The 25,989-nt window shown below is 48.6% G+C and overlaps 1 protein-coding gene across 1 annotated transcript; it reads left to right on the top strand.

The window, feature by feature from the left end:
• Window positions 1-243: 243 nt before the first annotated feature.
• LOC310705062 (short transient receptor potential channel 2-like) lies at window positions 244-25,182 on the top strand. Its single transcript, XM_083499401.1, has 13 exons — window positions 244-719; window positions 4,347-5,039; window positions 6,153-6,365; window positions 9,115-9,279; window positions 9,566-9,740; window positions 12,023-12,223; window positions 13,262-13,424; window positions 15,209-15,301; window positions 16,834-17,026; window positions 18,817-18,944; window positions 20,007-20,076; window positions 22,033-22,165; window positions 23,169-25,182. The coding sequence occupies exons 1-13, from the start codon at window positions 693-695 to the stop codon at window positions 23,615-23,617; spliced, it is 2,703 nt and encodes a 900-aa protein (XP_083355527.1). The 5' UTR covers window positions 244-692; the 3' UTR covers window positions 23,618-25,182.
• Window positions 25,183-25,989: the final 807 nt, after the last annotated feature.

Raw genomic sequence — 25,989 nt, 5'->3', positions numbered from 1 at the left:
CAGGAGTTCACCCCGTCGCGGGGATTCGAACCACCGACCTTCAGATCGGCAAGTCCTGGGTTCTGTGGTTTAACCCACAGCGCCACCTGCGCCCCTCTCTTTAATAAAGCAAGCCCCAAATGACCGGGGGGCGGGGCGGGGAAAACTGAACAGAAGCTGAATTGACTTCAACCCACCCAGTGAATTACCTGGAAAGGAACTCACAAAAGGAGAGAATTGCGCCATCCATTCAAGGCTCCATTCTGCCACCCCAGTTGCCTTCCATGTTGGCCTGAGGCAGGAAAGAGAGACGGAAGGGGCTGGGGACTTGCAGGGCAGATGTGCAAAAGGAGAGAGGCAGGGAGGGAGGAGGGAGCTGAGAGCAGGAACCGGCTGCGGTGACAAACAGCCCAGGCTCCTGGGGGAGCAGGGTGAGGCCTTGCTGGAGGCTGCCCATGGCGTTCATGTGGCAACCCAGCCCCCTGGGGGGTTGGCAGGTGGGCCCCGCTGCGCTCCTGCCTGCTCCTGCCCCTGCCAGGGAAAAACAAGAGATCCACACAGGCAGAGGGCTGGAGAGGAAAGCCTTCAGGAGAAGCCGGGCACCTTCTTTTCGGCCAGGCCTTCCCCGGTTTCGTTCTGCTGGAAGGGGAAGGACTTGGAGCATCCTTTGCCAGTCACACCTGTAAGGAGCTGGCACGTCTGCCCTGGGCAAGATGGCACTGGAGCTCGATGGAATCACGGTGAGTGCAGAGCAGGGACAGGGGCTCCCCAACACTTCATGTGTGTACAGACAGACACAAATGCTTCCCTGCTGTCTGCTTCTCTGCTAAGATTGTCTGAACTACTTGTCCAGTAGTTGCTGGACTGCAACTACTGCAGACCTTGGTGCCGATCCAAGGAATTACTCTTACAGTTGTTTCTGTAGCGAAAGGTAGTTGCTCCCTTGCCTGTCTCTCCTGCCCCCGCATCCTAGCTCCTGCTTCAACGCCCGGCTCCTCCTGCCCTTGGGCTCTGGGTGAGAGTCACAGAGGTCCTTTGAATGTGCACAAAACTATAAACCTTTCTATATAAAATTTCCAATACATTCAGAAAACACAATAAATCCTTAATTGTCATCCACATTCAGTTATAAGATAAAACATATGCGAAGGGACTTGAAAGGAAGTCAGAATTGAAAAGATTTTTTAAGATAAAAGGGGGGGATATTTATTTTCATTATTATTTTTGTGTGTGTGTGTGTGTTGTATGTGATGTTTGGGAGGAAATAAGACAGTAAATAAATAATAAAGTATTGATGTACGTAATTTTTATTTCTCAATTGTATTTTGTGGTAGTATGGTTGTATTATTTTTTGTAGTATAAAATCATTCAATATATATATATATATATAAAGAGAGAGTCACAGAGGTCCTGCAGCCTCGCTTTTTAGCCACCCTGCACGAAGGCTCCCTCTCCATTGCACTGCCATTTACTCTTGGGTGCTAAATGGCCGGCAGCAATGCAAACCCTGATGCGGCAACAGCTCTGTCTCCTTTGCTATCCCCCACCCGGATAATGCCTCTTGGGCACCCTGCAGGCCTCTCTGGATAGCAGGGGAGGTGCTCCACTCCAGATGCAGCCCTCTTAGCTTTGTTACCTGGGCCTTTTCCGAGTGGCTGTCAGCAAGCCCCCCCCCCCGCCTTCTTCCTCACAAGCAGTTTCCCCAGGGACTCATTTTCAAATCCATTTGGCCCTCCTGTGCCAAGGCAACTGCTTGCGAATTCAATCGGGCGCAGCCAAGAGGGGAAGTGGAAATGGCAAGCAGAAAGCGAGGGACTTAATTACAGAAGAGGTAATGAGTTGGGGCTCTGGGGAGGCAGGGAAACCACCTGGGCCGGGTTGGTTCTTTCCATCGCCTTTTGTGACGTGAGCAATTGCAGCAAATAAACACGACCCCTTAAGGCATTTTGCCAAGCGGGTGCCGATGACACCTGGCTGGCAGGGTGGACATCTGTCCAGAAAAGGTTTGTTCTAAGTGCCATCTGGTGGGAGCCCGATATCTGCAGCACTGCTGGCCACAGAGCCGAAAAGGTCTGACTCAAGATCCAGATGGCAGCATCAGTTTCCCTCGCTGTGAAATCTCCAAACATCTGCTCTGCTCTCCACCCCCTTCCCGTTTCCGTCCCTTCTGAGAGCAGTGTTACATTTTCTCATTTCACTTTTAATTTGTATGCTGTGGGTTAAACCGCAGAGTCTAGGGCTTGCTGATCAGAAGGTTGGCGGTTCAGATCCCCGCGACGGGGTGAGCTCCCGTTGCTCGGTCCCTGCTCCTGCCAACCTAGCAGTTCGAAAGCACGTCAAAGTGCAAGTAGATAAATAGGTACCGCTCTGGCGGGAAGGTAAACGGCGTTTCCATGCGCTGCTCTGGTTCGCCAGAAGTGGCTTAGTCATGCTGGCCACATGACCCGGAAGCTGTACGCCGGCTCCCTCGGCCAATAAAGCGAGATGAGCGCCTCAATCCCAGAGTCGGCCAGGACTGGACCTAATGGTCAGGGGTCCCTTTACCTTTACCTTTTACCTTTCTATATCAGCCAAGGCAGGTTTGTTGTTGTAGTTTTTGTTTAGTCGTTTAGTCATGTCTGACTCTTCGTGACCCCCTGGACCAGAGCACGCCAGGCCCTCCTGTCTTCCACTGCCTCCCGCAGTTTGGTCAAACTCATGCTGGTAGCTTCAAGAACACTGTCCAACCATCTGGTCCTCTGTCGTCCACTTCTCCTTGTGCCCTCCATCTTTCCCAACATCAGGGTCTTTTCCAGGGAGTCTTCTCTTCTCATGAGGTGGCCAAAGTCTTGGAGCCTCAGCTTCAGGATCTGTCCTTCCAGTGAGCACTCAGGGCTGATTTCCTTCAGAATGGATAGGTTTGATCTTCTTGCAGCCCGCCTCCCAGCACTACTACCTCCCCAAGCCAGCGCTGCGGGAGGCTTGGGAGAGGCAGGCGGGCTGCATGCCATTGCCCCATGCTTCCTGGGGGTGGGGGTGCTTTGCTGGCGGCCTCCCCCCTTCCTTACAGTGGCTTGGGGAGGGGGGCTTGGGAGATGCAGTCGAGATGGGTGCCGTCCCGCACCTCCGAAGGCCCTCGTGGGACCTGTTTCAGCAGCAATACCGTAGGGTGGCGAATATAAGCTGCACAATGGGAATTTGGAAAAAAAAGTGTGGCTTATATTCGGACCAATACGGTAATGAGTTGCTTTGCCAAGGGGGAGTTTGAATAGAAGAGCTCCTGCCAGGGATGGCAATGGCCACGTGAGTGCCTTTGTCCCCTCTGGCCTTCCATGCAGGCAGGAGCTACTTCTGGAGTGCTAAGGGTTAGACCATCTCCTTTTTTCCTTGTTCCCTGGGTGAGGACACCCCTCTCCCAGCCCCCTGCTCCTGCCTTCATCCCTCAGCCCCTCTGCTTCCAGACCTGCTCCTTCCCAGTGTTATGAGAATTATAAGGCTTAAGATATAAAATAAATGTACCAGGCAAACACATACACAAATATATAAACCACATGTCTGAATCAGTACAGGACAAGTCCTGAAACCATTTTGTCTCTCCCGAATTGACTTCAAATGTTTCTCTGCAAGGAGAAAGGAAATGGGAAAAGCCTCCCCATTGTCTCTGTGCTCATAAATCCTGTCTTAAGGGCATATCTGTGTATGAATAGGGTGAGCCCATGACCTGGGTTCAGGAACTGAGTATTTATCATCACAAAGGTATCGCCAGACTGCCCAAATAATGCAATCAGTGCTCATTCTCAGGTAACCTAGCAGACAGGTTTTCTGCTGTAGAGCGCCTCTTCTGTGATGTATGTATGATGTATTGGGGGGCGGTAGTCTTGAGCTAAAAATCTTTCACTATTCGGTAGAGTGTTGACTATAAAGATGACTGTATTACCAAGAATGTTATTTTTGTTTCAATCGATTCCAGTGATTGGCAAGACAGTTTGTTTCAATGCATGGCAAAAAAATATTTCTTAATATATTTGGCAAGGGGAAAAACCGAGAATAAAAAATATCATATTGATAGATGCAAAAGAAAGAGGAGGTTTTTCCCTTTTTTTGTTGGTTGAAGGAATAGATAACATTAGAGAATTCACATATTCTATATATTTAAAGAAGATGAAATAAATGAGCAAATTAAGTTAATTTGGATATGCAGAAGATATTAAAAGTAAATTTAAGAAACCGCAGAAAGAGGGTGAAGGAAGTTAAGTTTTGAAATGTCAAAATGTTTGTAAAATTAGTGAAATGTATAAAATTAGTGAAATGTATACACTTGAAAAGTATAAATAAATAAATGGGAAAAAAGAGATTGACTGTTGTTGTCTTTCCATCCACCCCCTTAGCAACCCGATTGGAAAGAAATCGTGAACAAGAAGTTGAAGTTCCCAGAAGGCCTCCTCAATGCCATCCAAGATGGGCAGCTGATGAAGGTCCAGCAGCTGCTGCAGGTGAGCGACGGGATCCTGAGGCAGCTGGATGAGGCCGAGGACCGGGCGTGGCGAGAGGCTCTCAACCTGGCCATCCGCACGGGCGGCGAGGAGATCACCAAGACGCTGCTGCGCATTGTCAAGTTTGACTTCCGCCAGATCCACGAGGCCTTGCTGGTTGCCGTGGATACCAACCAGCCCACCGTGGTCAAGCTGCTGCTGGACCGCCTGGACCAGGAGAAAGGCCGCAAGATGGACATCAAGTCCTTCTCCTCGGCCTTGTTTGACAACTCCATCGACAACTCACGCTTTGCCCCGGGCGTGACGCCCCTCACCTTGGCTTGCGAGAAGGACCTCTACGAAATCGTGGACATGCTGATGAAGAAGGGCCACGCCATCCCGGGGCCGCACAAGGTCTCGTGCTCCTGCCTGGAGTGCTCCAACGGTCGCAAGTTTGACCTGCTCAAGTTCTCGCTTTCTCGCATCAACACTTACAAGGGCATCGCCAGCCGGGCGCACCTCTCCATCGCCAGCGAAGACGCCATGTTGACGGCCTTCAAGCTCAGCCGAGAGCTCAAGCGCCTCTCCAAGAAAGAGCCTGAATTCAAGGTCTGTCTCTGGCCGTACCCACCTTGTAGGTGTCAGGGACTGGACTGAGGAGGAATGGTGGGAGCCTCCCCCCCCAACCTTCCCAAGGGCAGGAGGACAGTGTTGATTTAGAACAGCGGTTTGCAGAGGGGCATAGTATAGAGGGGAAAATCTGGGAAATACTGGGTGAGGAACAGCTAGAAAACACCAGGAGAGAGACAGCTGGCAGATTCAGTGTCCTTGGATGGCATTCCTGACCCCCCTTCGCCTACGACTAGACAGGCTTTGAGAGTGATAGAACAGAGAGCCCAGTGGCAACAAGCTCAGATTACCCAATGTTGGAGTGATGTAGATTGATGCGGACGGAGGGGGTGAGCCTCTACTGGAAGCCACGCCATTTCTAGAGAGATATGCCTTCCTTTGTCACTTGCTGTGATTATTAAATACTGTAGATTCTGGCGTATAAGACGAATTTTTTACCCTGGAAAATCCTCTTAAAAGTCGGGGGTCGTCTTATATGCCGAGTATGCGTTCGCAGGGAAGCGGACGGTGGGCTCCACGCCGGGAGGAAGCCGTCCAGCGAAGCTGGCTTAGCATCGCATAAGACTGGGCGTATAAGTCGACCCCCCCAATTGGCAGCTGCCAATCCAGGGGGTCGTTTTATACACCCAGTCACCTAATACGCTGGAATCTACGGTAAATTGGTAAGAATACTCTTTTCATTTGATCTGCTTATTTACTGCCACCGAGGCAGGGATCCGATTCCCCAAAGCCTGACAGTAGGTCAAGGTGGGGAACATCTACGGCCCTCCAGCTACTGGTGGACCACAACTCCCATCATCCCTGAACATTGGCCATGTGGGCTGGGAGTCCAGCAACATCTGGAAGGCCACCGGTTGTTCCTCAGCCCTGACATCGACGTTGCTTTTTAATTCCACAATATTCACATCACAAGCCTAATTCTTTTTAGAGGAAGGAGTTGGGGTGGGGAGTCCATGTAGACCACGCTATGCATCTGGGCAGTTCAGATTCTGCACACAGAAAAGCCGTTCTCTTCAGAATTGGGGTGGGCCCTTGTCCAAGTCAGAGCCAGACCCTTCCTTGACCGTGCCTTGTGCTTGTCCCCCCGTCCAGCCCGAGTACCTGGCCCTGGAGCAGCTGTGCCAGGAGTTTGCCTTTGAGCTGCTGGGAATGTGCCGCAACCAGAGCGAGGTGACGGCCGTCTTGAATGACGTGGCGGATTCCTCGAATGACGAGGAAGAGGAGGACCTCGATGACCAGGCCTTCGAGGAGGGCATCCCCAACTTGGCAAGGCTTCGCCTGGCTGTCAACTACAACCAGAAGCGGGTGAGCTTGTCAGAGGAACATGGTCCGGGGGCAGATGGGAGCAGTGCCGGATTTAAGGCAGTGTGGGCCGTTCTCCTGCACAGGGCACCGAGCCAAGGGGGTGCAAAACTATGGCGTAGCACGCTTGAGAGTATGCGCAGAATGGAGAGGGGGGAGGGTGCCAAATTTTGTCCTTAGGGCACCATATTACCAGTGTCTGCTGCTGGTGGAAGGAAGGTCTTGCGGTGGGCAGGGGGTCTCACATACTGCCAGCCACAATGGCCAGCAGCATTTTACGTTGTCAGAGATGCCATGACACTTGCGTTCTGGTTGTGGACTTCCCTTGGGGGGCACCTGGTTGGCCACTGTGAGACTGGATGCGCCATTGGCCTGATCCAGGAGGGGTTGCCGAAATGTGCGGAATCAGGTTTGAGAGAGCTGTTGCTTGTAATCTCCTCGTGGTTTCCTAGCCTCATCTGGTTGGCCACAGTGGAGAGGTCTTCAGAAACCGCCCCAAGCACCTTTAAGACCCCAGTATATCTGGCTGTCTTGCCTTTCACAAACCAACAACCTTATTCAAAAGTCCATCCTGCCTCTTGTATTGGTGTCCATCTCACGCTTATACTGGCCATATACAGTGGTACCTTGGTTCACGAACTTAATCCGTTCCGGAAGTCCGTTCTTAAACCAAAATTGTTCTTAAAGTGAGCTGTGCTTTCCCTAATGAGGCCTCCCACCACCGGTGCCCTTCCACCGTTTGGATTCCATTCTTAGACCGAGGTAAAATTCGCAAACCGGGACACTACTTCCGGTTTTGCGGAGTTCGTAAACCAAATCATTCGTAAACAGGGCTGTTCTTAAGCTGAGGTACCACTGTAAACCTTTAAGGGTTTTTCAGAGCCATTCTTAATGAGACCCTAAACAGCAATGGAAAAGCTGAGGAAGCGCAGATCCCTACAGCTGTGTTTTTGCCAAGTGAGGCTGAGGGAGATTGGGGGCGGGGAGGTATACTTTGTTAGGATATTTCCGTTCCACCTTAAAAGGGAGCAGGCTTTGTGAGTCACAGAGTCTGCGCATGTCCTGTTCACAGGATGTTTATGTTTCCTATTGCTTTCGTTTTCTCTCTCTCTGTCGGAGACACTGACACAGACAGTCATGTCTTTCTTTGTTCTGATCAACGCTGAATAAAAGCTTGTAAATAATGCTCTCCTGAGTGCGACTTCTGGCTGTGCATTATCTGCTGATAAGAGTGTGCATGAGCCCTGGAATGTGGCAAGGTATTTTCAGGAAACTCGTGTCGCTAATCGCTCATACTGCGTGACTACAGGAGATCGATGGATCGTCCGGCAGCCGGCTTGGGGGCCATGATGGACTTTATCTCCCTGGCAGTATCCCAACATACTTGACAGGCACTTTGGGGGAGGTAGTCCTGAGACCACCAGGCAGGCCTTGCTTTTTGGTCAGGTCAGCAATCTTTTTCAGCCGTGGGCCAGTCCACTGTCCCTCAGACCTTGTGGGGGGCCGGACTATATTTTGAAAGAAAAAAAAATGAACGAATTCCTATGCCCCACAAATAACCCAGAGATGCATTTTAAATAAAAGGACACATTCTACTCATGTAGAAACACGCTGATTCCCGGACCGTCCTCTGGCCGGATTGAGAAGGTGATTGGGCCAAATCCAGCCCCCGGGCCTTAGGTTGCCTACCCCTGACTTTGAACCAGGAGAGACCTTTTCATCTTATTTCTGTCATGAATTCTACTCAATATTGATCCAGAGCAGAACTCCAATGTATAGTTAGCAGAGTAAAAACTTTAACACGTTGCAGGATTACCAAAAAATAGACCAGAGGCAATTATATTTCATCCAGCAGAGCTTTACTGCTACTGAAGGCAGATGAGCATAATGGTCCCAAATTCAATACATTGAGGATTGGCACTGTCCATAAGAAATCCAGTTGCAGCAGACTTAACTTAAACTTACAATAACTTATAAATAAGATACTAAAATTTAACACTAAGCATACTGTGTACAGAATAGCACACCGGAAGGAAAAGAGATAGAAAGAGAAAGTGAAAGTGAAAGCCAGGCTCCTTCTGGCCTTACTTTTATAGTCAGCATCACCGTCACAGAATAGGTAAGAGAACCAGTTTAAGCCTGCTGTACTCACAGCTTCTCTGAAGGAATAACCCAAACACAATGAACCTTCTGCTTGTTTCTTTCACACAGAGAAGCTGCCAGAACCCTCTTGAATTAATTAGTATAGGCCAGTTCTTCAGAACTGGCAAAAATGACAGACAGACTACGAGAAAAAGACAACAGTGACTTTGAAAAAGAATGGGAACCATTTATATTATATTTGCAGAAACAAAGAAAGTCTATAGACTTGATGGCAGGATTTAAATAAACATTCACATCATTAGCATTAGAAAATGTGTAGAAGATAGAGAAACAAAATGGTGTACTTATTTTCATCTTTATGTTTTTAGGTTTGATGTTATTGTATAAATATGTTATTAGTATTTTTTCTTTTAGGAGGGAGCAAAGTGGGCGAAAGGGGAAACAAACCAGAAGCGGAAGTTGAGGGAAGCCTAGGAGGGGTGGGTGGGAGGAATGCATAGTAAATGTCATGGATATGAGATGTATGTAATGAATGAAAAAGGAAATTGAATAATAAAAAAAGAATTAATTAGAATAGGAAAGATCTCTGCACATCAGATCAATACTTTCTGCAGTAAGAAATGCAATCTGACAATTCCCCTCCCCGCAGTTTGTCGCCCACCCCATCTGCCAGCAAGTGCTGTCGTCCATCTGGTGTGGGAGCCTTCAGAGCTGGAGAGGCAGTACCAATCTCTGGAAGGTCTTTGTCTCCTGTTCCATCTTCATGGGGATGCCGTTCCTGTGCCTCGTCTACTACGTGGCCCCCAAATCCAAGGTGAGGGGTTCGTGGCCGGGCTCCTTTCTCGGCCTCCACAACAGACAGGTCAGCTTTATTATTTATACCCCGCCCATCTGGCTGGGTTTCCCCAGCCAATCTGGGCGGCTTCCAACAAAAGATTTTAAATACATTAAAATTAAAAATACATTAAAATTTAGACTACAATTCCCAAAACACCTAGGGGCATCTGGTTTTGGGGGGGCTGATGTACGACCATGGTGTGTGTGCCCCCTCTTTAAAACACTGTGTGCAACTCACTGTGTGTGATCTCATTCCTCCTCAGTTTGGCAAAATGCTGAAGATTCCCGTGATCAAGTTCCTTCTGCATTCGGCCTCGTATGTCTGGTTCCTGGTCTTCCTGCTGGCAGAGTCCCTGGTGCTGGAGCATAACAGCGAGACCTTTTCGGGGCGGAACCAGGACATGTGGGAGACGTCGCTGCACATGATATGGGTGGCAGGTCTGTGTGGCCCAGGTCAGACAGGCAGGGGAGGGCAAGGATGTGGGCAGGAGATAATTCTCCACTACCACCTTGAGGGCAACCTGGTGTTAGAATTCCTGCTCCATGATTGCAGTCATGGGATTGATGTCTATCACATGTCTGTATATGTTTTGACTCCACAGAATGGCAAGTGATGGAGACAGGCTGTTTGTGTCGCTGTGTTCCATCAAGTGGAACTATTGTCCTTTTTCTCTTTGCTGTTTGATGCTGGAGAGAGAGGGAGCCATGTTGCAGTGCTCCATGTGTGTTTATATGTAAATAAAGTAGATTAGCCAAAATGCTGAGTTGCTGAGCTCTGTGGATTCCTAAGTGTGCCAATGTCTGTTGGCATTGGTCGCTGTGATGTTCGGGCTAAAGAAAGCTTTTGAAGCTCCCAAACCATCGACCAGGAGGGAGGGAACATGCCAGTTGGGCATGTGTCTCTGCCAGGGTCCTACTCGAGTGTAGGATAAGCTCCTGACACCCGGATCCCTCAGTCCCACACTCTGTTTGGGCTATTATGTGTTGTCCGGGTAAAGATCTCTGCTTAAAAGAGTGGTGTAGTGGTTAAGAGCGGTAGACTCATAATCTGGGGAACCGGGTTCGTGTCTCTGCTCCTCCACCTGCAGCTGCTGGGTGACCTTGGGCCAGTCACACTTCTCTGAAGTCTCTCAGCCCCATGAACCTCACAGAGTGTTTGTTGTGGGGGAGGAAGGGAAAGGAGATTGTGAGCCACTTTGAGACTCCTTTGGGTAGTGATAAAGCGGGATATCAAATCCAAACTACTCCTCCTCCTCCTCCTCCTCCTCCTCCTCCTCCTCCTCCTCCTCCTCCTCCTCCTCTTCTTCTTCTTCTTCTTCTTCTTCTTCTTCTTCTTCTTGTAAAAGGAAAGAGTTCAGCAGGCACTGAAAAAAACAATAGAAATGGCATCTGCCTGATGTGTGTCGGGTTCAAGTTGCAGAGAATAGGTTACCACACTAAAGACCCAATTCCTGTATGCCAGGGATATCCAACTCCCAAGAGGCTGCAATTTACTCCCAGAATAAAAACTTGTGGGGGGGGGGGCGCCAAGGTTATTTTGCTTTTTTTAGGTGGGGCTAGGCCATAAATCGCACACCAAAAAATAAAGCATGCAGCGATTAACTCCGTTTTCCGTTTTTTCAATCGTCTGCAAATGAAGGACAGAGCGAGGGGGCGGGGGCGGATGTTCTCTCTCCCCTGCCCCCCCCAGAGGAAAATGAGCCTGCAATTAACTGCTATCACCCGAGTATCAACCTGTTGATCACGGTCGACTGGTTGGACATCCCTGCCTTATGCCATACAGAACAGACCAGCTGATGAATATTATTTTAAAGGCCACAGTTTAACAAGCTACAGTTTACAGGCCAACAAAAAATAATGGTTGCTTCACATCGTGGTTTGCTGCCAGGAAACAAGTCATGGATTGGGCTGGGTTCCCACATTCAGGGCTGGGTATTCCCATTCAGACAAACCATCGTTAGTCTGAAGAAGCCGTGACCTTAGCGTTATGGGCAAACAGAGACAAAGAGGGTAAGCTTAAGTGGAGAAAAAGAGTTTGAGAAGAGGCATCAGAGGTTGACAGATTTTCTGCCCCTGGCAGTAGTCCCAGCTGGTTGATGGAGTCAGGGACACCAGCTCACATACCACTGGGACCACTTCCAGGTTCAAGAAACAGAGCCAGGTCAGGTTCTAGCAGGGCAAAGTCAGTCCAAGCAGAGTGTCGTCCCAAATAAGCAATATCAGGCAAGGCAGAGGTCAAAACCAAAAAGGCAAAGAAGCAAGAGAGGTTGCCCTCTGGATAGTTTTCAGGGGAGCCTAGGGTGGAAGTTGGACAAGGCAGGCTTGAATGTTGCTTCAGCAGCTGGACAACCCAGGTGGAGCCTCAAAGAGGTCGGCGGCTTCCTCTGAGCAGCCATCCCTTATGGGCAAAGCCTCTGAAAAAGACACAGCCTGTTTTAGGAGCTCTTGAGGCTGGGTCTCCACTATGGTCTCCTCTTCAGGCCAGGGAGGGGCTGGCATCACAGACCACCTGATGCTGCAACTTCTGAGGAGCCAGAGATCAAAAGACTAGCTCACAGGATACGCACTCCTCGCGGCCCGAGATGTCCCCTGAACCCATGGCCTCTTCCCCCAAGGATGGGGATCCAGAGCCCTGGGCCATGGCAAGGACCAGCCAAGGTTGCCCCTCCTCCAGCTGTGGCCAGTGGTGGGTTTTGATCCCCTGTGCTTTCCTCCTCCAGGTTTCTTCTGGTTTGAGTGCAAAGAGGTTTGGATCGAGGGCTTCCGCAGCTACCTCTTGGACTGGTGGAACTTCCTGGACATCGTCATGCTCAGCATGTACTTGGCCTCCTTTGTCCTCAGGCTCCTGATATTCTTCCAGGGCCGTGTTTTCTGTCTGGATAACAAGGAGTCTGCAGAATGCCGTTACTACACGAAAGCAGGTGAGCACCTCCCACAAGCCGGGGTCTCATTCCTTCTTCTGCATTGGGCACTGACTCCATAGGTGCATCGGCTTGTGAATTCGATAGAACATTAATAAATAAATAATACCTGGCTTTCTCTCTGACATGGTGCTGGAGGCAGGGAGGCGCTGAGTGCAAAAGCACTTCGCCTGTTGGTAACCCTCCAGCGCCGCCATTAAGAAGCAGCGGTTCTTCTGTCCGTTAAGAATTTAATTAGGATTAGTGTACAGACACCTGCTGGTAATGATGGGACAAGATCAAAAACTGCCGAATTGAAAAGCTACAAGGCCCTACAGATTTAAATCGGAAAGAAGACTTCATTCGATCTAAAGGATGGTGTGGGGGGAGGAGCCAATGCTTTATTAATGACTTGGCAACCCCCTGAGAATACTACTACTAATAATAATTCATACAGCAAGTGAAGATGAAGGGAGTCGGGAGTATAGATATGGATTGCAATGAGAAACGGAACTGTGTGAGGAAAATATAATAGTAATAAGTTTAGGCATGAAGGATTAATTGATACCTCACGCAGGAAGAAGAAGGAGAACTTCACTAGCGAACTTATAAATTATTAAATGTGTTAATACGAATTGAAGTTAAATCATTGTAGCTGTGGTATAACGGATTTTAGCAAGACTGGATTGTAATTGGGCTGAGCAATAGTTTGGAAGCAGAATTAAACCGAATTATTAGACCTTGAAGCATGAGGGGCTATGTAAATTTTATAATTGGCAATGTGGTTGATTTGTATTTGAATTGGCATTGTAATTTGGTTAATTGAAAATGACTAAAAATTATTTACTATAATAATAATAAATGGACTGGGGCTGATGGGAGTTCAGATTGTCTGGAGGGTCCCAGCTTGCGGAAGACAGCCTTTGGAATGTAAAGGCTTCAGACATGGGAACAGGGAAGGGCTGTGACCGACATAAACCTTGCCCCATAATGTGCGCCACACACCCAGCACAGATGCCCCTTCCTTCTCCCTGACCCTTCCTCCCCTTTCTGACCCAGACCGTCAGGAGTGGCACACCGAAGACCCCCAGTTCATCGCCGAGGTGCTGTTTGCCGTGACCAGCATGCTGAGCTTCACCCGCCTGGCTTCCATCTTGCCCGCCCACGAAACCTTGGGGACCCTGCAGATCTCCATTGGCAAGATGATTGACGACATGATCAGGTTTTTTAGGGGGATGGGGGTGAGGGAATCAGGATCCTTCCCTGCCATCCTCCTTGCACCTGCAGTGCACTGAGCCTTCTCTCCCTCTCAGTGAATCCCATGTCTCCCAGTGTGGCGTTCCCAAAGCAATGGAAGGATTAGACTCTGATACAGTGGTACCTCGCAAGACGAATGCCTCGCAAGACAAAAAAACTCGCTAGATGAAAGGGTTTTTTGTTTTTTGAGCTGCTTCGCAAGACGATTTTCCCTATGGGCTTGCTTCGCAAGACGGAAACGTCTTGCAAGTTTGTTTCCTTTTTCTTAACACCGTTAATACAGTTGCGACTTGACTTCGAGGAGCAACTAATAGAACGCGGTGTGGTAGCCTTTTTTTGAGGTTTTTAAAGACTTCGGTGATTTTTGAAGCTTTTCCAAAACTTTCCCGACACCGTGCTTCGCAAGACGAAAAAAATCGCAAGACGACTAAACTCGTGGAACGAATTAATTTCGTCTTGCGAGGCACCACTGTAATAAGAATACACAGAGGCTTGAACCAGCAAGACTCTGGGAGGAGTGCGTATAATAATAATTCCTGTCCACCCTCCAGCCCAGGTCGTTTTATTCACAAAAGAACTTTTACACAGTGTTCGTAAGAACCAATCAAATTTCCTCTGAGCATTTGAAAAAAACCCCACGTGGGGACAAAGTTAAAACTACAAAGAGCTAATTTCCTACTTGAGCATGCATATGCAATTCAGAGTAAATAAAAGAGGAAGTGAAGAGGAATGCTGAACAGGAGTAAACAATATTTACCATCTCCTTGTGAACTCTCTTCCTGAACTCTCTTCCTGGCCCTAAGATTAACAAAACTAACAATAGCTACATAAAAGAAACTGCCTACTATCTTTTATGACCCAGGATGCCTGATGCAGCAACTAGCAATTGGGCTGTGTACGTGACATGTCAAGCAAGAGAAATAGGACAGGGATGCAGAGTCATGGATTGATGAAAAATCATATCAAAATGTCTCAACCCCAGTCAACGCAATGCTTTCTTTGCTGACACAAATGGCTTGCTCTAGATTTTTTATAATTCCTCATGGCAATCCCACCTGATCACTACATCCCAGGTCTCTGGGGCATCACCTCTCTTCTTGGCCCCTGAATGCAGTCCCAATATAGGACATGACTAGTTCTTGCCTTGAAGCAGAGACCTGTTTTGGCAAGGAGGACAGAGTAGCAAGCACAAGCCCAGCTGGCAGGAATGGGGCAGCAGCAGTGGCGTAGCGTGGGTTGTCAGCACCCGGGGCAAGGCAAGTAATTTGCGCCCCCTAACCCGTGGATTTGCGCCCCCTAACCCTAACCTCCAGATGTTGCGCCCGGTGCAGCCGGCCCCCCCTGCACCCCCCACGCTATGCCACTGGGCAGCAGCCTGTGTCTGTGTCATGAGATAGTTGTCCTGAATGACTCAGATGACCCCAAATATATGGAAGAACACCTCCTTCCCTACCATTGAGATGGGCAGAGAGGCCACTCTTGGTAGTTCCACTGCCCTCAGAAGTCTGGCAGCCTGGAAGAGGGCTTTATCTGGGGCAGACTCGACTCAGGGAATTCCTTCCCCATGGAGGTGTGTCTAGTATCCTCATTGAATAGCTTCCATCATATGCTAAGGGCACACCTCTTCACCTGGGCCGTGGACACCCAGGATACATATTTTAAACCCACTCTATCTTCTTGACTTTGTTTCAGATGGTGTTAGGTCTTTCTTTAGCTTTTTGGGTTCCTTGTGCTTCTTCCCCTCTCCAGGTTCATGTTCATCATGATGATCATCTTGACTGCTTTCTTGTGTGGGATGAACAACATCTACGTCCACTACCAAGAGTCTGAGAAGCTGGGGAGGTACGCCAACCTGCTTGTACTTTCTACAGAAAGCACAATCAGATCACACGGAATCAATATACAGTCACACCTTGGAAGTCAAACAACTTAGTTCCCAAATGTTTTGGCTCCCGAACGCCGCAAACCCGGAAGTGGCTGTTCCGGTTTGCAAACTATTTTTGGAAGCCGAACATCCGACGGGGCTTCTGTGGCTTCCGATTGGCTGCAGGAGATTCCTGCAGCCAATCAGAAGCCGTGGTTTGGTTTTCGAATGTTTTGGAAGTCAAATGGACTTCCGGAATGGATTCCGTTTGATTTCCATGGTACGATTGTAGTACGAAAAACAAGGTTGGCTGCAGTCCTTTTTTTGATCTCAGGAGAAAATCCATAATCAAATGTCAGTGCCACCACCATGTGCAAATCGCAGAACTTTGCCAGAGGCAATTGGTGAATCACCTGTGGGTGCCCCCCCCCAGGCTATTAGTATTTTTCAAGAAGGATTCGAGCGTGTGCTGGAACTTTAGGTTTGCAGAATTAAAATGAATTCAGGAGCTCTGTTGTTCTAGTGCGGCAAATCCACAGTCTGGAATGTGATAGCAGAATGCATTGAAACATGTGGGATGAATGAATGATTAACAGGAAGACATGTAAACACCCCACAAGGAAATCGGCATGCTCATTCTCCTATAAGCACGCCATAATCAACAAATATAAAGGAACGCTCAGCAAAGACTGGATATAATCAAACATCCGCATAAGCTTTGAGCAAGTAGATCAGGATTCACGTTGAATAAATATTGAATAAAGAGGTTTTCTGAATGTTATAAGAAAAAACCTGCTGCTTTCCCCTTATGGGGTTCCCGAGAGCCCATATAGAGTCCTTTTGTAGGTTTCTCTATCGGTCGGAGAAAAGAACAGAGGCCAACCAGAGAATATTGAGAAGCAAAGCAGCTAGTAAGCCTGATCTTTATTAATCTGTTGCAACAGGGTGCTCCCCTCACACTCAGGAAAGCAGGAGGAACCCCGAACAAAGGTGTGCCTGCCCTTATACATTTTAAATTCCCTGCCCTGGAGTTCAAGACCACCCCTCCATACTTCATAGGTACATCCCAGAAGGGGTGTAGCCCAAGACCACCCCCCAGATACATCATACCTACATCACAGAAAAGGTGGTCTACAACAGAAATTTGAGTGTTGTTTTTCCTGTCTGGCAGGTTTTCTGATAATGCCTTATCTGATTGCCTTTCCTGATAGTCTGTCACCCTTTGAAATGGTGATTACTCAATTCCTGAGACAATGGGAAGGCTCCCTGACCCCCTCCCTCCTTGCAGAGAAAACATTTGGTCAGTTTGGGAGTGAAATTGGTTTCAGGTCGGTCTTCCTGTGCTGATCTATGTACATGCTTGGTTGGTACATTTATGAACGTTTATTATATATCTAAGACCTTAAAATTATTATCACAATATAAATGCAGTAAAGAAGCAACGCTGTAGGGAGGAGTCACCCTCTTGCTGCCCCAGCTGTTTCAGCTTGCTATCCCTTCCCCCATGCAGCTTCAACGAGACATTCCAGTTCCTCTTCTGGACCATGCTTGGGATGGAAGAGCACGATGTGGTGGACATGCCCCGGTTCCTCATGGCTCAGCTGGTGGGGAGGGTGCTGTATGGGGTCTTCACCATCGTCATGGTGGTCGTCCTCCTCAACATGCTCATTGCCATGATCACCAACTGCTTCCAGAAAATTGAGGTGAGTGCTGCTGCCGGGGGTGGGGGAGGGGATTGAGAGGTGGCCTTTAAGGTGCACTGGAATGGGACTGGGGTATATAAAGGGACAGGCGAATGCCCCACTTCATAGGGTACACACACCATGGACTTGCCACTAGGGATGTAAGGAGGCTGTGATTTCTCTCCTGTTCGGCATTTGTCAAAATCAGTTCTGTTCCGCTACAGTTCAGCTTCCACTAAACCCTGTGCTATTCGTGCTGCTATCTGCTGTGGCTGAAGCTTACATTCCTTCATTATTTAATATATTTCAAAGGAAGCGAAGTGTCAGTGCGGTAAATAATTACGCCTGTAACATTTTCAGGCTACTGCCAAGAATGCAAATGGCAGGGATTTCCATTTTTGATGGAATTCCCCAAATTTCTCCAAGTTCATATCCACCATCAGTCCCCAAATGGATAATGCACAATGGTCCTTTCCATTGTCAGACTTGGTATAAGTTAAAGTAAAGGTAAAGGGACCCCTGACCGTTAGGTCCAGTCGTGACCGACTCTGGGGGTTGTGGCGCTCATCTCGCTTTACTGGCCGAGGGAGCCCGCGTACAGCTTGCGGGTCATGTAGCCAGCAGGACTAAGCCGCTTCTGGCGAACCAGAGCAGCGCACAGAAACACCGTTTACCTTCCCGCCGGAGCGGTACCTATTTATCTACTTGCACATTGACATGCTTTTGAACTGCTAGGTTGGCAGGAGCTGGGACCAAGCAATGGGACCAAGCTCACCCCGTTGCGGGGATTCGAACTGCTGACCTTCTGATCGGCAAGTCCTAGGCTCTGTGGTTTAACCCACAATGCCACCCGCTATAAGTTAGGGTTGCCATATTTCAAAAAGTGAAAAATCTGGACACCCAAAAAATCACACTCAAAAAAATGAAGTTTTGAGCTATTTTTAAGGAAATATGCCAAAATCTACACATCCAGCATGGGTTGCCATATGTACGGATTCTCCCCGGAATTTCAGTGATTTCTACCCAAATCCTGGCTATGTATGCCACCCCTAGTATACATCATCTTCGGCCATTCCTGGACTGGCTCAGCCTAACCACAGTGGTCCTTGCATTGGAGACCTGAAGACTTGGTTACTGAAACACACTTTCCATGGGGCTACCCCTGTGTTGGGTCCAGAAGCTTCAACGCGTGCAAATTGCAGCAGCCAGACTACTTACAGGAGCCGATCACTGGCAACGTGCTACTCCACTGCTGAGAGAGCCAGGCCGATTGTCAATTTGCTACTGGGCCAGTTTCAAAGTACTTGCGTTAATTCACAAAGCCCTAAACAACTTGGGCCAAATATGGCTTTAGACTGATTCAATATTCTCCACTGAGATCACCGCGATCCTCTGATGGGTTTGATGGTTCCCTGTAACCCTCTGACATTTGCTTGGCCATCACTTTAGTGCCCTGTGGAACTCCCTGCCAGTAGAGGTTCACCAGAAACCATCCCTGCTATATTTCAGATGTTTTTGGTTTTTGGAAAACTATATAGTTTAGGCAGGTCTTTGTAACAGCATTTTTGTGTGTGGAACCAATCAGCATTTATTGATATTGTTAGTTATATTTTTAGGGATACCCTAGCTTCTTCTATTCTCACATTCCTGAGGGCAAGCACTGTCTTGTTTCTTGATAGTTCTATTGATCTTCTGTAAGGTCCTCTGGGATACTTTTTGAGGGCAGGGCAAAGATGCTCTAGATAAATAAAGAGCTCCCACCGTATTTACCAGAGTCTTCCTTGCCGCCTCTTCTCTCCTGTGCTCTTCAGAACGATGCCGACGTGGAGTGGAAGTTTGCCCGCTCCAAGCTCTACTTGTCTTTCTTCAGAGAAGGCTTGACGCTGCCAGTGCCCTTCAACATCATCCCGTCACCAAAGTCCATCTTCTACGCCATCAGGTAATTTGTCCGGCTGCTCCTGAGACCCTTGAGGTGGGGGGACTCTGATAGTTCTGGGTTAAACTTAGCCCTCGGCAGCAGAGGACTGGCTTAAGGATTGGCAGACTCTGCAAAAGAGTTGCTTTTACAAGCACAATGCCCCATCGTTCTGCTCGGACACTGAGGTCCTGCTCCGAGGGCCTTCTGGCAGTTCCCTCGCTGTGAGAAGCCAAGTTACAGGGAAACAGGCAGAGGGCCTTCTCGGTGGTGGCACCCGCCCTGTGCAACGCTCTCCCATCAGATATCAAAAAGAACAACAACTACCAGACTTTTAGAAGACATCTGAAGGCAGCTTTTAATGTTTGACAGACTATTGTATTTTAATATTCTGTTGAAAGCCGCCCAGAGCGGCTGAGGAAACCCAGCCAGATGGGCAGGGTATAAATAATAAATTATTCTTATTCTTATTCTTATTCTTATTCTTATTCTTATTCTTATTCTTATTCTTATTCTTATTATTCTGCATTTACCGGGAACCAGTCCTTGAATGTGACAGCCCATAATAGCAGGGAGCTATCATTGCATTATTTGTGGATCCCACCCCAAACTTTTTTTCCCCCTAGGCAAGGCTATTCAGTCATGTTATTTTAAAATGAACTTTTATTATGTGTAATGCTTTCAAGATCCTATGCCCTTTTAAAATGTGTTTTTGGGGGGGCATATCAGGTTACTGTTTTTATTTTTTTATTAGGTTTTTTGTGGTTTTATATCTTGATTTTATTCTGTGAACCAACCTGAGACCCCCCCCAGGTATAGGGTGGTATATAAATTCAATCAATAAATAAAATCAATAAAAAAGATTTCTGATTTTGTTTATATTTTGATGCTGAGTATGTTTTTAATCTTGGCTGTTATTTAAATATCTTGATGAATAGTTTCTCTTTTGTAAAACAGGATATATATTTTTTTCAAATAAACAGTATGTAAATTTAGTTAGATTTATTATTATTAATAATAAACATTACAGTCAGCCTTGTTCACGGGCCTCTCGGCTCACCTCTTTCTTCCCCCATCTTCTCCCAGGGGCCTCTTCCGCTTCCTGTGCTGTTACAAACCAAAGCGCCAGCAGAAATACCCTCCCATCTCAACCATCGTAAGTTCCCTTTGGGGCTGTTTCAAGGGGGTGTTCCTTGCACCCACGACTCTGCTTGCAGCGGGCTGTCGTGCTCTCTTCCTCAACTTTTGGGGAGATTGGGGGAGACATGCCCATTCCCCGCCCCACGAGTGCCTCTTGGCAGTAGCAGTTGAGAGGGTGGGGTGGGGGTCCTTGATTCCTGATGTTGTAAAAAAAATCTGCCCTTATTCCCTTATGGGGTATCCAAGAGCCCGTATAGAGTCCTTACATAGGTTCCCTATTGGTAAGAGAAAATAACAGAGGCCAACCAGAGAATATTGAAAAGCAAAGCAGCTAGTAAGCCTGATCTTTAATGATCTGTTGCAACAGGGTGCTCCCCTCACACACACAGGAGGGAGGAGGAACCCAGAACAATGGCGCGCAAGGCCTTATAAAGACATTTTAAATTCCCTGCCCTGGAGCTCAAAACCACCCCTCCATACATCATACATACATCACAGAAAGGGATATAACCCAAGACCACTCCCCACAAACATCATACCTGCATCACAGAAAAGGTGGTCTACAACAGAAATTTGAATGTTGTTGTTTTTCCTGTCTGGCAGGTTATCTGATAATACCTTATCTGATTGCCTTTCCTGGTAATCTGCCGATTCCTTTGAAATGGCAATTACCCAATTCCTGAGACAATGGGAAGGTTTTTTTTTCCACCTCCTCCCTCTTTGCAGAAAAACATTTGGTCAGCTTGGAAGTCAAAATGGTTTCAGGTCGGTCTTCCTGTGCTGATCTATGTACGTGCTTGGCTGGTACATTTATGAACGTTTATTATATATATAAAAAGGTAAAGGGACCCCTGACCATTAGGTCCAGTCGTGACCGACTCTGGGGTTGCGGCGCTCATCTCGCTTTATTGGCCGAGGGAGCCGGCGTACAGCTTCTGGGTCATATATATATAAGACCTTAAATTTTATTATTACACTCATGACATCACAGGCCCTCTTGAACTGACAGCAATGGACCTTGGGTTAGGGTGGCTTACCTGACCTCCCAGCGGTGGACTCACCTCTCCACTGTGTGTGGGGGGGGGGCTCCTGCTGGTGAGCTTGCACAGGAATGACCTCCCCATTGCCTTGCCCCTTCCACTCTCCCTCCCAGTATACAGCAGCAAGTCTATTGCCAGGAGGTCAGGTCCGTACCTCCCCCTGACTCCTCCACGCACTACCTTTTGGACCCCTTTTCCTCCATTCAGTGACATTTATAAAAGACTGTTGCATCAATTAAAAAGCAGTTAGGCCAAGTGTTTCTGTGCTGCACCAACAAGCCTGTGCACTCCTGGTGCCATAATTGTTGGGATGCATCCAAGGAAACGGGGGCAATTGGCAGCCCCCCAGCTGGCTCCAGCCCACCGGCCAGTAGCCGGGCGATCTCCAGTCCTTGGATCAGCGTGTAACTGCGACTCGAGCTTCAGAAACCTTCAGAAGCTGAGCACGCAAGCCAGCAGAGTAAAAGAACTCTTCGCAACAGAAGGGCAGATAGAGGCTGTGTGAAGCGTATTTACCGACATTTTATTCAGCATCAGGACAAAGGGAAAAACATGTCTTCTCTCCTTTGTGTCCAAGCAAGCAGCATAAGCAAAAGCTATGCACAAACGGAAGTTCCCAGCAAGCTGTGCTGGAATGTAAACAGACATGTGACATACAACAAGGCCACACATCTGTTAAGGTGGAACGGAATAGCGTAACATTCTCCCCCTTTCCGTGTAACCTGTATCACCTGTGGTTCAGCCCAGTTGCAGCCACTGTACATAAACTGCAGCTGTTGTTCTTTGTTAACAACCTTACATAACAGATCTGCAGGAATTTCGTTTCTAGATGCAGGCCTCCCCCCGGGGCCCTTCTGGGAGGTGTGACCCCCTCCTGTCATGTTTCGTTTGGGAACTCTGTCACCCCCTGACTCTGCCCTTCTGCCCCCCAGTCTAACCCCTCCACGGATGAGGGCGGCCAGCGTATGGAGGGCCGCGCTGCCTACCGGCGCCAAGTGCTGAAGGCGCTGGTGCAGCGCTACATCGACACGGCCCGGCGGGAGTTTGAGGAGAGCCGCAGGAAAGGTAAGCAGTGTTGCCTCGGAAGGGGGATCCCGATGGGGTGCCATGTCCAGAAGGGCTTGCCCACCACCCTCCCTGCCAGTCTTCTGCAACCGGGTGTTGGGTTTCTGTTTGTGCCACTGTGCAGTGCTTTGGAGTCACAAGACTCTGTTTACATTCCAGAGATTCCAGACTGTTGGAAGTCTCACGGGAGACGGATGTTGATATTACTGGTTTCCTGTTTCTTTGTACCAGTTGCCTCTCTGCTTTCACAGAGAGAGGATGTATATTCTTTTCTGTCGGCGTAGTTAGAAATAAAACTCTTAGCAATCTCGCTCATATTTCTCGTCTTTCTGCTGCTGCTTGGATACTCTGCGTAATGGGAACGTGCCTGGGGCCTCATCAAAGGCTCAGGTCGTTAATCACCGTCGGAGGACTCGACCAGAGGAGTGGCTCGGTCGTGCGCAAGTCTGACACCGGGTGCCCTCAGCTGTCTCAGCCACAGCTCCATCAGCCCCAGCCAGCTCTGATGTAGATTCTGGGAGTCCAAACCAACTGGCAGGCATTCCCTGCTCCCTTTCTGCTTGGCTCCTGTATCTCTTTCTGTGAGGCCTCTCTCTCTTCCAACCACCATTGCCCCTTATTGAAAGTCAATAAAAGAAGTTTACTCACATCAGTTCACAGTTGGATTCCTAAAGGCAGACTTAGTTACAAATATGTACATATGGATCTACACCATATGGGGAAATAATCCCAGTGCTTCTGCTAGCTGAGAGCTGGCAGAGCAGTCCTAGCTAGAAGCTGGTCGAGCGAAGAAGAAGTTAAAAAGAGGGAGGTATGCTGCGTGACTCGTCCTTTTGTTACCTGGACAGGCCCACCTTCTATCACATGCAAAAGGAAGGATGCTTCAGCCAGGAGGAACAGGAAGTTTCCACTGGCTGGACCAAATATTCTCTCGCATGTCTTCTCTAGGAATGTTGTACTTGACTGCCTCTCACGGATCACATCCCACACTTTTTGCCCGCAGATCTGGGGAACCGCCTGACAGAGCTAAACAAGTCTGTGCTGCGCCTCCTCTCCGACATGAAGCAGCTGCGCCACACAGTGGCCGACAACGGCACGGCAGACAACCCCTTGAACGGGACCAGCGTCCTGCACAAGTACATCATGAAGGTGCGCAGCAGCTTCCAGAGCTACGACAATGGAGCAGGCGGCTCTGAGCAGGCAGCCCCCGCGGACGCCGCCTTGCCCCAGGACGGGGCCGTTGCCGAAGAGGACGCAACGCCGTTGCCTCAGGAACCCTCTGAGGGACAGGAGGAAGCTGAGGAAGGGCCGCCCCAGGTGGAAGCTGAGGAGAGACATCCTGGGGTGGAGGCTGAGGAGAGGCCGCTGGAGGTGGAAGCTGAGGAGAAGCCACCCCAGGTGGAAGTAGAGGTGGCAATTGAAGAGAACCCTGTAGGAGAGCCAGAGACTTGATCTGCCTTCTCTCCAAAGACAAGGGATCTGTTTCATTCTCAGCTGGGATCCGCTGTAGAGGGTGGCGTTTCCATAGCAGCCTAGGGGGGGAGCCATGCTTGTAGAGTCTGCCCCGTTTCTGACATGTCCAAGGGGCAACGCAGTGTCCTTTCTTAAGCCAACATCCTTTGCCAAGCGAGAGAATGTGTATTTCACTTATCTGGCGTGAGGGCTCTTTACTGAGCAGAACCATAGCTGTCAACCTCCCCCTTTTTTGTGGGAAATTCCCTTATTCCAGCGCCGTTTCCTGCTGCTTCCTGCTGCTATCCCGGATTGTTAGATATCCCATACACCAGGGGTCTGCAACCTTTAAGACAAAAAGAGCCACTTGGACCTGTTTCCGAAGAAAAAAAAACTGGGAGCCGCAAAACCATTGCAACATTTAAAACAAATATATCTCTGGAGCCGCGATCTGACAGCAGGTGGGAAGGTGACGTCGGGACGGTGCGTGACTAACGCACGCACTGCCCCCATGCGACGTCACAGCCAGTACAGCGCCCGCCACAGTGGGGAGTGTCGGGGCGCACAATGCACCTCCTCCCCTCGCTAGTATCTGCCCCGGAGCCGTGGCAAAGGTGTAAAAGAGCCACATGCGGCTCCGGAGCCGCGGGTTGCAGACCCCTGCCATAGACTGTCCCCGGGACAGGTGAGGCTGCTGATCCCTTATTTTCAAATCTGAAAGTTGACAGCTCTGAGCAGAACGGGAAGACTATAAGAGCTACAGTGGTACCTTAGGTTACCGGTACATACGCTTCAGGTTACAGACTCCGCTAACCCAGAAGTAGTACCTCGGGTTAAGAACTTTGCTTCAGGATGAGAATAGAAATCGTGGTCCGGCGGCGCTGAGGCAGCAGGAGGCCCCATTAGCTAAAGTGGTGCTTCAGGTTAAGAACAGTTTCAGGTTAAGAACGGACCTCTGGAACGAATTAAGTACTTAACCCGAAGTACCACTGTACTTTATAAAGCCCCCCAAAAGCCGGACTCCTGCTATTGGCATTTTACCAAACCTTCAACCCACTTTGAATTCTATTCTGCTTAAGAATAGAGGTTAGTAAGATTCCACGAGGCCACAGTAACGGCTGCCCCCAGTATCTGGGGCCCACCTGGCCTACGAGGTGCAAACATCTGGGTCAAGGTGGTGGTGAAATGGAGGAAGCCTACCCAGATGGGGTTAGAAGCAGCGCAGTGAAGACGCGAAGGGAGGTGGCAGTTGCAAAACACCAGTCCTACTCTGGCAGTCCCTGACCGTCTTCCACAAGCCAGCAACCGGAGAGTTGGAGAGATGCAGCGGAGAGTTGGAGAGATACAGGGCTTTTCCCTCAGATTCCTTGACTGCCACAAAGTGCTTTTAGGCCTCATTGGGGCCAGAATTCCCCCAAACAGTCACTAAGAGGAGCGCCCCCCCCAAAAAATTGTACTACAATAACTGCATGTTTGTGCGCAGATTGTGCAGTGTGTGTGTGTATCCAGCTTCTTTGCATTAAATTTATTAATCAAGTAAATGGATGTTATTAACAAAACTTAATAAATATGCTATGGGTAATATGCACTCCTGTGGTCTGGTGTTTGTTTAGCTAATATCTTTTTTTATTAATGTGAAATCAAAAGTACAGACAAAAAAAAAAGGAAAACATGGGAGTTACAAAACAAGGAGCAGGTACAAAGACTGTATTTTCTAAATAGAGAGCATACAGTGCTGAAAAATAAAAGCAGCAACACATCAGGAAAGTCAATTTTTGCAATAAGATGAGGGAAGAAAAGTGAGGTTACAGGGAACCAGGCAGAGGGTCTTATTGGTGGTGGCGCTCGCACTGTGAAACTCCCTCCCACCAGATGTCAAGGAAATTGACAACTATCTGACTTTTAGAAGATATTTGAAGGCAGCCCTGTTTAGGGAAGTTTTTTAATGGCTGAAGTTTTAATGTATTTTTAATCTCCTGTTGGAAGCTGCCCAGAGTGGGCCAGATGGGCGGGGTCTAAGTAAATAATAATAATAATAATAATAATAATGTGGGTTATTCTTTTCTGCAAAAGCCAGAGTCCACCTATTCGTGTACTACAAGAGGTTTAAGTCCTGTAGTGTCTTCTTATTTTGGTCCAGAGAATATCTCACTGCTTCCAGCATCCACATAAGAAGTCCCCTAAATTGGAAAACGGCTGTTTCATCTTCCCATGAGTTCAAAAAGGCAAGTCCCATCTCTTCCCAGAAGGGCGCTGCCACTGCCATCCTAAGAGAATGAGGGAGGTGCTCATGGTGAGTTCTGGCACCTCTTCTTCTAGAAAAGTAACACTGTGCATGCTAAGGTACGGAAAGGAGATTCTACTCCCTCAAA

Source organism: Podarcis liolepis (genome assembly GCF_965112155.1).
Source record: "Podarcis liolepis genome assembly, chromosome: 4".
NCBI classification, from domain to species: domain Eukaryota; kingdom Metazoa; phylum Chordata; class Lepidosauria; order Squamata; family Lacertidae; genus Podarcis; species Podarcis liolepis.
The sequence above is the reverse complement of the archived record's forward strand: the minus strand, read 5'-3'. Positions and strand labels throughout refer to the sequence as shown.